The sequence below is a fragment of the Theropithecus gelada genome, chromosome 17, assembly GCF_003255815.1.
Source record: "Theropithecus gelada isolate Dixy chromosome 17, Tgel_1.0, whole genome shotgun sequence".
Taxonomy (NCBI): Eukaryota; Metazoa; Chordata; class Mammalia; order Primates; family Cercopithecidae; genus Theropithecus; species Theropithecus gelada.
In genome coordinates this window covers 76994182-77006368 of record NC_037685.1, presented here as the reverse complement: position 1 = coordinate 77006368, position 12187 = coordinate 76994182, and the positions used below count along the sequence as shown (strand labels likewise).

The following is a 12187-nucleotide window of genomic DNA, read 5'->3' as shown; positions in this document are numbered from 1 at the left end:
TGACTCACAGTACTTTGCGTGTTACCAGAACTCACTCTAATGATTATGCCATGAAGCAACATCCCTTAACATTCCTCTTGAATCATTCCAATTAGCTTCTGATCGTTACTAACAGTTTTTTTAAATCACAGTGAGGATCTTTTCTTTGATTATATAAAATATGAAATTTTTATTTTAATTTGCTCTTATGTTTTGTAATTTTTTCTACTGATGTAGAAGGTATGTATGATTGTTATCTTTGTTATTTTCTGGTATTAGGTATTTCTAAGTAGAACATTATTTCTTCAACTGTTCCTTCTCAGTGGATGGATTATTTGCTCTCAGTGTTAATAATAGTCACTCTCTGTGAGATTTCATAATGAAATAGTTGTTTTTAAAAATTAAAATGTATGTGTACTCACACTGCAAACACATGTACTCCTAGATTTAACCCTTAAAAGGATTCTGGTACCAAGTTTCAAAAGATTAGACCTAATCTGAGTGAAGTCAATAGAGTTCTTTCATTGGGGATCTCCCATAGAGTTAAAATGAGTTACTCGTTTGGGTGGGTTGGGTCGCCTGTTTTCTTTTGGTGGGAAGGTTTTTTATTTGTCAGAGTCCTTAGATTCTGAATATTATATGGGAAGGCTTTTATTTTAAGAATAGGACATTTTTGGTTTAAAGTACTTTTCATTTAATGTTTTCTGTGTTTTCCTTGATTTATATAAATTTCTATGTAGATAACAAGACTGCTATTTCTTGGTGTAAAACAAATCTTACTTTTTAACTTTTTACAGATCCCTTAGATGTGATAGATGTGGATTGGTCTGGTCTTATGCCAAAGCATCCAAAAGAACCACGAGAGCCTGGGGCTGCACTCTTAAAATTCACACCTGGAGCTGTTATGCTGAGAGTCGGGATTTCTAAAAAGTTGGCAGGCTCTGAACTCTTTGCCAAAGTCAAAGAAACATGTCAGAGACTTCTAGAAAAACCGAAAGGTAGTTTCATTTTACTTTAACTATATGCTGTCCGTTAACCATTTAAGGTGCCATCTAAAGAGGATTGTGATCTGTTCTAATGTAGCACTTAACACTGTATAGAAACTATTTTTTGAGAAATCATTTATAGTCATTATTTAACCCTCATGGTCAAAGTTTCTCTTTAAAATTTATTTTGAGAAGAGTTATCCCACAGAAAAGTTGGAAAAAGAGTACAATGAACTTTTTGTATTAAAATTACTTATTAACAGGCCAGGCGTGGTGTAGCATGTCTGTAGTCACAGCTGCTTAGGGAGGTTGAGGCAGCAGGAATGCTCCAGCCCAGGAAATTGAGGCTGCAGTGAGCCATGATTGAGCCACCACACTCCAACCTAAGTGACAGCAAGACCCTGTCTCAAAATAAAATAAAATAAATAACCAATAAATTACAATATCAAAGTGCTCAGTGGTTTGCCCTTGGCTAAATGAAATAGAGCCAGGAAAAAAGACTACATATTTTTCATGTCTAAAGAAATTGGGTATTTTGGCAGCCCTTTCCCCTTAGACACCTACCCAAATGCAGGTGTGTAGGTTGAGTCTTTAACAAAGTGGTTAGGAGCTTGGTCTGTAAGGCTGGATGATCTGGATTTCGGTAGGCACACCACTTACTAGCTTACTTAATCTGTGTGTTAGTGTCATCATCTGTAAGTTAGGAATAATCATACCACCAACTTCCTATGGTCATTAGGAGCAAATCGGTTATTACAGGCAAAACACTTAGAACAGTTCCTGGCATATAGTAATACCCAATAAATATTAACTGCTACTTTGAAAATATCATACTGATTTTTGACCTTACTGCAACAATTTTCAGTTATTCCAGATTATCTAGCTTATGGATTCTGGTGGTGGGGGTTGTTTCGTTTTGGTTTTCGCAGTCTCTGTCTCATCTAGTACCTACCTTAGTTTATTTTGCAACTTACTAATAGTTTATTAATGGGGAGGGACGAGCAGATGGTAAAAAGAAGGAAAAAGGGTAAAAGGTAAAAGCAACAACATTAACAATTTTATATCATGTCCCTGGGCGTAAAAGTTTAGTTAGTATTAAATTTTATCAAAAAAAAATTGTGTTACAAGTTTTATGAATTCATGCCCTTCCTTTCATCTATTAGCATAGGCAGTAAATTTTTTTATTTTAATATAGCCCAGTAAACCTAGAGTATACATGTACAAACTACATATAAATTATAATTGTGAACGTGTATTAACCGAAAAATGACCCAAGACTTAGTTCTTGCCCTACTCTGTTTGTCTTGTTTGGTTGGTTCTGTGACCTTAAGCAAGTAACTCCTGTGAGCCTCAATTTAATTTGTAAAGTGATGGAATAAAACCCCTGAAATCTTACCCACCTCTAAAGATATTTGTTTCCGTGACTTTTGCTAGTGGCATTTCAAGTTAAAATCTGGTTTGATTTTGCTACCCATGAAATACAGTTCGGCCCTTACTTAATGATGACTTAACCTAAACAAGGAAAATATACACTGTAAAGGGTGGGGTGATGTGGCTTGACAATCAGACCTCTTCTATTTTTTGCTGCTATGGTGGTTATATTAGAGAACTGAATCTTGATTAAAGACTTTGTCTTGTTTGCTGCCGTATCCAGGGTCTAATTATCTATCTATATTTTCTGCTATTGCCCAGAAAAGTGCCTGACATACATAGTAGGTATTCAGTAAATATTTATGAAATAACTGATAATGATTTTTCTATTCCATTTGGTCTATTCAAGTGTACCAACATGAAAGAAAACATAATCATACTTCACATATAATTTTTAAAAGAAACAACTAAAGCTTAAAGCAGAAAACTTACAAGTGTACTGAAATTGAAATTGCTTTTGTATAAGTTTTCTAATTGCACTAAGGTTAAGTTCTATTTTTATTTTTTAATTTTTATGGGTACATAGTAGGTGTGTATATCTTTGTGGGGTACATGAGATACTTTGATACAGCCATGCAATGTGTTAATAATCATGTCATGGAAAATTGAGTATTTGTTCCCTCAAGCATTTATCCTTTGTGTTACAGACAATCCAGTTACTCTTTTAGTTATTTTTAAATGTACAATTAAATTGTTATTGACAATAACAGTTTTTACAACAGGGTGTTATAGTCACCCTGTTGTATTATCAAATACTAAGTCTTATTCATTCTTTTTTTTTTTTTTTTTTTGACCCATTAACCATCCCCCCAACTTTCCACCCCTACTACCCTTCCCAGCCTCTATTAATCTTCTACTCTCTGTTGGTTAAGTTCTTTTGAGCTTAACTGTTAAGAATGCATTTAGTCTGTTTCTTGAGTAATTTGGTGCTGCTCAGTTCACAACTATGAAGAGACTAGAAATTTAGCCATGTTATATACTCCCTGAGGAGGTTTGCAGGTGTGTGTTTTGTAATCTACTATTTTGAAAGCCAAAAATAAGGATCCCAATAAACAGAAATGTGTGCTAATGAACAATTTTCAAGGAAGGGTGTAGGCTCAGTGCATTTCTTTTATATTATATCTGTAGTGGAATGGTACTTAATGTTTTCGTTTTTTAGTCATGTGCATATATGACTATATGATTGGTTGGTACAAACATTGGTATTTCTGAATCATCTGAAAAACTGCCCCTTTTTTCCCTTAAGGTATTCTAGTCCAACTATGGTGATTCTCATTCTGCAAATCTGGTGGTAGAGCCTAGGATGTTTTTAAAACAGCTCCTCAGCTGGTCCTGATAGACTCCAGTGTTTGAGAACTAGTTTCGAGCTTTTCTATTTATTTACACCTTTCTTAGGTTACATACCTATTGACTAGGTGTATTACATAAGACTGGTTTCTTGTTAATTATCTAATCTCAATACTTACACTTTGCAGCCCAGAAAATTGAAATCAGCTATGTAATGCAGCTCCATTTTGTTCTCAGTAAAATGTGTCTTTTGTTTTTACCCAAGTGTCTACTGCTTTTCTTTGTGGGTTCTAAAAGTAACCTGCTTGATCGTGTTGTATGAATAGAGGCAATACCTGCTGTCTTTCGTACTCTTGGCCGACTCTTACTTATTTGGATTACTGACTGGTCCTGTTCTGTTATTTTGATTTCCTTTGTGTCTATTTTTAACCCAACCTCTTTATATTTTATTATATCTTTCCTTAATTCTTCTTCTGGGTTTTTTTTTTTTTTTTTTTTTTTGTATGTTCAGTGTTTTCTCCCCTACCTTGCATGTTGTGACTTAAAACTAAGTGATTTTAATTTAATATATTGTCCTAAGTTTTTATGGTGACCAAATCTAGGACAAAATTTGCAGGTTGTCTGACTAACACTTAATCACTTTCTTAACTATTTTTTTTAGAGGTCACAGACTTGAATGTTGTTATAACATTTGAATCTTGCTATAATAAAGTCTTGAAATCTAGAACTCTAAATAGTAGTTGATGGTAAGCAGTATACTGAATTAGAGTTCAGTGATTCTTGAACGTCTCTTTAAAACATCCTTTAAAAACATTCTTTAAATAAATTCCCTGGTGCTGGGGGCAGTGGTTCATGCCTGCAATCCCAGCACTTTGGGAGGCCAAGGCAGGCAGATCACTTGAGGTCAGGAGTTCAAGACCAGCCTGGCCAATATGGTAAAACCCCATCTCACTAAAAATAAAAAATAAAAGAATTAACCAGGCGTGGTGGTGTATGCCTGTAATCCCAGCTACTCGGGAAGCTGAGGCAGGAGAATCGCTTGAACCCAGGAGGCAGAGGTTTCAGTGAGCCGAGATTGTGCCATTGTACTCCAGCCTGGGCAACAGAGAGATACTTTGTCTCAAAAAATAAATAAATAAATAAATTTTAAAAAATTAAAAAAAAATTCCCTGGGCTCTACCTCGAGATCTACATACAGTCTGCTTTTCTTATATTTTAAGTAAATTTAAAGTGGCTATCAGAATATTTATTCTTGTTTGAGACTACCAACATAACTACATATTGAAGGTGCTTCACAGAGAATATATTGCCTTTAATATGAAATAATTTTCACCAATGTTGCTAATTTTAATAAAGTATAGAATTTGTAGAATATTCAGTTAAGTAGTGGGTAACCCTTTTCTATTTTAGTAAAACTTAATGCATGTTTATTTTTTTTTGAAAGACGCAGACAATCTCTTTGAACATGAATTGGGGGCTCTCAATATGGCCGCATTACTACGAAAAGAAGAAAGAGCAAGTCTTCTTAGTAATCTTGGGCCATGTTGTAAGGCGTTATGCTTCAGACGGGATTCTGCAATTCGAAAGCAGCTTGTTAAAAATGAGAAGGTACTGTTATTTCCTTGGAAAAAATACAAAGTGAATAGTGCGAATTTTTCATTTGGTTGTTTTATTTTTCATTTGGTTGTTTTAAATTGAGATTGCAATCCTATGTTTTTATGAGTTTAGTTTCCTAATCTTTTACACATGTAAAAGGAAGCATGCCATTAAAAAGTATAATACACTTTATTTTACTTCAATAGTATTAATGAATATTTGTTTTAATAAAGTTTAAGATATTCTATTTCTGTTAAACGTTTTTTGTGAAAAGTTTTCAACAAGCAAACATATTACAAAAATTTATTTAAATTGAAACTCAAGGAAAAAAATTTCTTAGAGCAGTGAGGATATTTATGAGAGTAGTATTTATGAGAATGTACAAAGTTGGAAGAAAGGGAAGTGACCCTATATAAGTATTTGAGAGGAATAAAAAGATTGAGAAGTAAAAGAAATAGAAATTAGATTTGGAAGAGATCTGTTAATGAAATCTGGTAAACCCAAGATGAAAACATTTTAGACTCTCTGAAGCTAAGAAACTGGGATTTTTGGCCGGGCGCAGTGACTCACGCCTGTAATCCCAGCACTTTGGGAGGCCAAGGCAGGCAGATCACGAGATCAGGAGATCGAGACCATCTTGGCTAACACGGTCAAACCCTGTCTCCACTAAAAATACAAAAAATTAGCCAGACATGGTGGCGGGTGCCTGTAGTCACAGCTACTTGGGAGGCTGAGGCAGGAGAATGGCGTGAACCCGGGAGGCGGAGCTTGCAGTGAGCCGAGTCACGCCACTGCACTCCAGCCTGGCAACAGAGCAAGACTCCGCCTCAAAAAAAAAAAACAAAAGAAACTGGGATTTGTATTTGGGGTAGTGGATGAGTGGGCATGGGTAGTACAGACTGAGTATCCCTAATCTGAAACTTTCTGAGGATCAACATGACCTTCAAAGGAAATGCTCTTTGGAGCATTTCAGATTTTGGATTCTTAGATAGGGATGCTCAACTGGGTACATAAATGTAATACAAATATTCCAGAATTCAAAAGAATTTCAAAATCTGAAACATTTCTGGTCCAAAGCATTTAAGTTGAGGAATACTCAACCTGGATGACAAAAAGAGAGTTGGTGTGATTCTTTGCTTAGAAAGTTTAGAGTAATGATAAAATGGTTAACTTCACTAGCTTTTTACTTAGGGGCAGTTAGGAAAACAGAATTATCTTTGACTATGTAACTTTCCTAAAGAGAAGTTTCATTAAAGAAAAATACTCAGATTTAGGGCAGTGGGTAGGCGGGATTCAATTTTTAAAAAACAGAAGAATGAGTTTATCTCCAAAGATTAAAATGGAAACAAATATGAGGAACAGGCGATTTTTAAAACACGTCTTGACTATATAATCAAGTTTTCCTCACTTAAAGGTCTGGTTCAAGATTACTTTTGACAGAATCACTACAGTCATTCCCCTTTGCCCTCTGATTTCAGTATGCACTTTTCTTTGTTTCGTATTTTGTAACATTCCCTGGTCCCTTCTCTGTGACAATAACTTTCCAAAAAATGCTAATGTAACTTTAAGTCACAATAATATAGATACACATTTTAGTATAAGGGAGGTAGTAGTTCTTCAGCATACTGTATGATTAGCTGTCTTCTAAAGGATTTATTCAGTTCTCGAGCTCACTTTTTATGGGACATTGAAAGATTGGTAAGGAGTATAGAATAGAATGTTGGGCTTACAGAAGGAAAAACTATGTGAGGAAGGAACTCATGACACTTATCTTCGTAGAACGGAAGGATTGTCAAGTAGAGGTAAGATTGAATTACAGTGTAGCACCATAGAAGAGCTTTCATTTCATCACATGGAAGAAATAGTGCCATTCAACAACAGAATGTGCAGTGTGTTTTTTGTTTGTTTTGTCATTGGAAATGATGATGTAAAAACTGGTTGATTACCTGTCAGAAATTGTTGAGAGGATCCTACTTTAAGCAAGGGGTTAAACTAGGTGCCCTCTAAAAGTTTGTTTTCAAAGATTCATTGAGCCCAGACACATTTTCTGATTTTGCTTTGAAATCCAATAAAGCTGATTTAATTTAATATCCAAAATGAAATACTCTTATAACTTTGATATTTTGGGTAGAGGTTAATCTTTCCTATTGTCAACTAATAATGTACATCTTTTTTAAAGTTTGTTTTTGTTTTCTTCAAATAGGGCACCATAAAACAAGCTTACACGAATGCCCCAATGGTAGACAATGAATTACTTCGATTGAGTCTTCGGTTATTTAAGCGGAAGACTACTTGCCATGCCCCAGGAAATGAAAAGACTGAAGATAATAAACTTTCACAGTCCAGTATCCAGCAGGAACTGTGTGTGTCTTAAGACCGAAGTTCAATATGGTATTTCTGGTACTGTCTTCCTTCAGCAGTGCATATTCTTTTGCAAAGTTTTTTGGTTTGACAAGCATTAGTGACAAAGGCAGAAAAGATTTATCAGCCGTGCTAAAAGAGCGAAGAATTCTGATCTTTAGAGACACTCGTTTTGGCTAACTTAAGATTTTACGTTAATTTTTACATAGTCCTTGACACTCATGCAAAATAATGTGAAAACATCTAGATTTAGTAGTTTATGCTGCGCCTTTTGTTAAAACTGAAGATTTTGGGAAATGGTTGTCACTGCTCTTCCAGCCTATGAATATTTTTGTGAAATGGAACCATGGATTTATGTCTGGATCATCCATACAGAACCAACAGTTGTATTCAAAAACAATGTGTTCATCAAAGTAATTGCTCACATTGTGCAGTATGTGAGCACATGTATGTGTACAGTATGTGAGTATGTGTACAGACCATGTGAAAGGGAATGCTGGTCTAGCTAACATGGTATGTTTGTAGGCGAATCTCTAGCAGAAGGAAGCCAAAATATTTTTTTCCTTTTGAAAGTTTTTAAAAAATTATTTCATGGGTCTTTTTTTTAATTAATACGTGTGCATTGTTACAATGTATGTTGGATGTCTTTTGACTCTAAATGCTTTTTTTGTTATCAGAGATTGTGTACTATTTTTATTTTTAATAAATGTAACTTCCCTTTCCTTGTTTTAGATTTACTTTGCTCTTCATTAATCTTATTCCTGATGTTCTAAAACATCAGTCATCAACATTACATGTTTCATGCTTCAGATATTTTACTGCTTGTGTCCTTATTGTTGGATAGCTTTAAACAGAGTTGATGTACTTCAAATGTAGCTTGTTGATACTTAAGGCATCTTCTTGGAATGTGGCTTTTGAAGAAAAAAATTACTCAAAGCAAACCAAGAGTTAACAAACCTAACATAACCTGAGGTTTAATATTGTACTGTCATATTTTTTAGAGCTATAACTTTTGATTATATTAAACTGCCTCCAGCTGTACTATGTAAAACAGATTTACTTTTCAAAATTACAGTATACCTGCTTTGTTCTGTATGTATATGTTTAACTTATGAAGTGGACTCTTAGAAGGATTTGAAATGGACTCTGGCCACAGAATTTGTGAGCAGACAGTAGCAGTGATAATAATAAAAGAAGGCAATCAAAATTTAATTTTATCATGCCCTCTCACAGGTTTTTGTTATAATTGTAAGCCTATATTACTTGTGTTAATAGTTTTGTCTCTATAGGTAACATAATGATGGTGGTGCAGAGTTTCTGTTCAAGAAACATATGTTGTAAAGTTAATTTATACAAGATAGCCGCCAAAGGAAATGGTCTTACTTGCAAATGACTTTGAAAGCATGCATAATTGCACACAGAGCAGGAGAAAACTTTAATCAGAATTTCCTTGTGTCCTTTTCCTTTACTAAGTGTTTTGAATTAAAAAAAAAAAAAAAAAAGTATGACCTCAGAGAATGAATACTATTTAGGAAGCCACTTCCTGATTTTAGTGGATAATAGTGTTCTCTGTAGCACAAAGATTTAAAGTCCTAGAATTTCTAATCCTAGTTCTCAGAATTGTAGAATATGACAAAAATAATGGTTTCCCCATTTGTCCACTGACTTCAGGGATATTTCACAAGCTATTTATTTATAGAATGAAAACTATGTAGTTAAATCTGTCATTCAGTTAAACATGTTGTCTTTCAGTTTGAAATCTTTGTTATGTTGCAAAAGAAAATTTAGAACTATTCCTTTGTTCACTCAGTCACAGCATTCAGAGCTTTATGTTTCCAGTGGAAATGTACTGTTCAGTCTCATTTTCTTTTAATTCAGCCATTCTCAGTATTAGTAACATACACCTATAAAATTTTTATAAAGCAAAATTTTTAATTGAATTTCTCATAAAAGCTCTTGGACCATAATTAAAGTCTCAGTTAAACTAGTATTCCCAAAAAACAATCTCCCAGTCTATAAATTGTTTGCTAGTACAGTTAAAAGGTCATCTATCTCATAACTGATGGCTCAAGTCTGTCCAGTTGCCATAATTGCACAATTGGATTCCAGCTGCTGGTAATAAGGAATTGTCTAAATAGATAAAGGGCAAGAGTATGTCTGCAATCCAAAATAAATGAGAGTTAACACATAATTAGCTGTTTGATTTTTTTGGTAGCTATCCTCACGATTTAGTAAAGGGTCTACTAACAATACCCAACTTTATATAAGAAAGTTTTGTAAGCATACCTAAGTAGTAACTTGATATGCTAAAAAATCTGACCTGTCACTTCACTTCACTCTGACCAGTAATTGCAGATTGTCCTCACCATCCTAACCCATGACTGCATTAGGATTTTATGACTTACTAACTTGAAAATATGTGGCATTGGTAGAGTATCCCACTTTACTCCTCACTGTCCAATTGTGTAAAGATTAAGATACATACTATTGTTGATGATGCTTTTACACCTCAACTTGCTATTTTAAAAGGTTATATGAACCCCTCCCACTTTTAAGGATATTCCCTTTTACTGATTTTCCTAGCTAAAATTATATAGCCATCTTTCTAAATATTTTATTTAAATCTGATCTAGGACTTGCCTTATTTTATCATTTTTCTTTAATAAACTCCAATAAACTTTGTTTATTCATTAATTTTGTTGATCTTTCCATTTGAGTATTTTGAATGACACTCTGGAGAATCCAAGTTTAAATGGTGAAATATTTGTATTAAATAACTTTCTACATGCATCTGTAAACATAATTTCTCAACTTTATTGCGCTGTTTCTTTCAGATGTTTTTCTTTTCTAAATTATTTTTATAGAGATGGGGTCTCGCCTAGGCTGGTCTCAAACTCCTGGCCTCAAAGCCATCCTCCCTCCTTGGCCTCCCAAAGTGCTGGGATTACAGGCATGAGCCACCATGCCCAGCCCTTCTTTTTTTTTTTTTTTTCAGAGGCAGGGTCTTTCTCTGACCCCCAGGCTGGAGTGCAGTGGTGGGATCATAACTCACTGCAGCCTCCAACTCCAGGGCTCAAGGGATCCTCCCACCTCAGCCTCCCGAGTAGCTGGGACTACAGGTGTACATCATCATAACTGGCTAATTAAAAACAAAACACTTTGGTAGGCCAAGGCCGGGAGGATTGCTTGAGCCCAAGAGTTCAAAACCAGCCTGGGCAACAAAGTGGGATACCATCTGTGCAAAAAATACAAAAATTAGCCAAGTTTGGTGGCGCATGCCTGTAGTCTTAGCTACTCGGGGAGGCTGAAGCAGGAGAATTGCTTGAGCCCAAGAGGTTGAGGCTGCAGCGAGCTGTGATGGCGCCACTCCATTCTAGCCTAGGCAACAGAATGATACCCTGTCTCAAGTTACAAAAAATAGCGGGGGGATAGTGGGGAGCGGTGGTCTTGCTATGTTGCCCAGGTGATCCTGAACTTCTGGCCTCAGAATCCTTCCATCTCAGTCTCCCAGAGTGTTCAGATTACAACCAATAGCCACCACCTGGTTATGCTGTGATAGAAGTACAATTGGAGTAGCTTAGGTAAAAACGGGAAGTAAACAGACATGAATAAAATGTAAATTGCAGTGATTGCAATTAAAGAAAAAACCAAATGGCAGAGATGAGAAATAAGTGTAGCCATTGGGAGTTGGGTACTACTTCAGATTATCAAGAAGGTCTTACGTATGAGATGAGTCCTAAAAAATGAAAAGTAGCTAGCAAAGAGCAAAAGGGGGAGGAGTATATTTCAGGCAGAGCGATGGGGGTATGCAAAGGCCGAGGAAAAGAGTTTTGGTGAATTCCAAGATGAAAATACTAGTGTGGCTTAGCAGTGGGTGGAGGGGGTGGGGGTTGCTAGAGAGAAGGTATAGAACAGTGCTGTTCAACAGAATGTTCTACAATGATGGAAATATTCTGTAAGTGTGCTGCCCCCCAAAAAATGGCCAATACAAGCTTCACGTGGCTTGTATTAAACACTTGAAATGTAGCCAGTGTGACAGAAACTGAGTTTTAAAATTTTGTCATTACTTTTAAATAGCTGTATGTGGCTAGTGGCTACCGTTTGGGGTGGTGTAGGTATATATCTTGGCAAAGCCTTGTGGAATATGGAAGTGGTTCCCACAGTAGAGTATAAAACAAATTCTTCTGTACGTTCTAGTTACTTTCCATGGCAAGTGGTACTGATTGTTTTAGTTTACTGTGGCAATATAACATTTCCTTTTAGAACAAATGTTAATAACTGAACAAATTAAGTAGTCAGGTAGTGTGGAAATAGGACAGAAATTACTGGTGCTCAGATAATTGAAGTTTAGAATATGCAGGCAATGTATGAAGTTGGAATTTCATTTGAAAGCAAAAGTAATAAGGAATAATGAAAGGATAAAAGGCATTGAATAACCTCAAAACAGGCAAGCAGAAGAGAAAAAAGCAATTTAGAACAGGTGAGACAAATAGAAAACATGAATGTAAGCCCAAATGTATTCACAAATTATGTTAAATGAAAACAGA

General features: G+C 35.3%; 1 protein-coding gene across 2 annotated transcripts in view; it reads left to right on the top strand.

The window, feature by feature from the left end:
- The window catches only part of ZC3H13 (zinc finger CCCH-type containing 13), a 97991-nt gene extending 87657 nt beyond the window's left edge, over positions 1–10334 (top strand). Inside the window, exons 18-20 of one of the 2 annotated variants that reach the window (XM_025364296.1) lie at positions 777–977; positions 5128–5291; positions 7483–10334. In XM_025364296.1, the coding sequence (XP_025220081.1) occupies positions 777–977; positions 5128–5291; positions 7483–7653 (536 nt within the window). In that variant the 3' untranslated portion in view covers positions 7654–10334. Of the gene's footprint in view, positions 1–776; positions 2612–5127; positions 5292–7482 lie in introns of those variants that run through there. The other variant, XM_025364297.1, reaches the window with a different exon arrangement.
- Positions 10335–12187: the final 1853 nt, after the last annotated feature.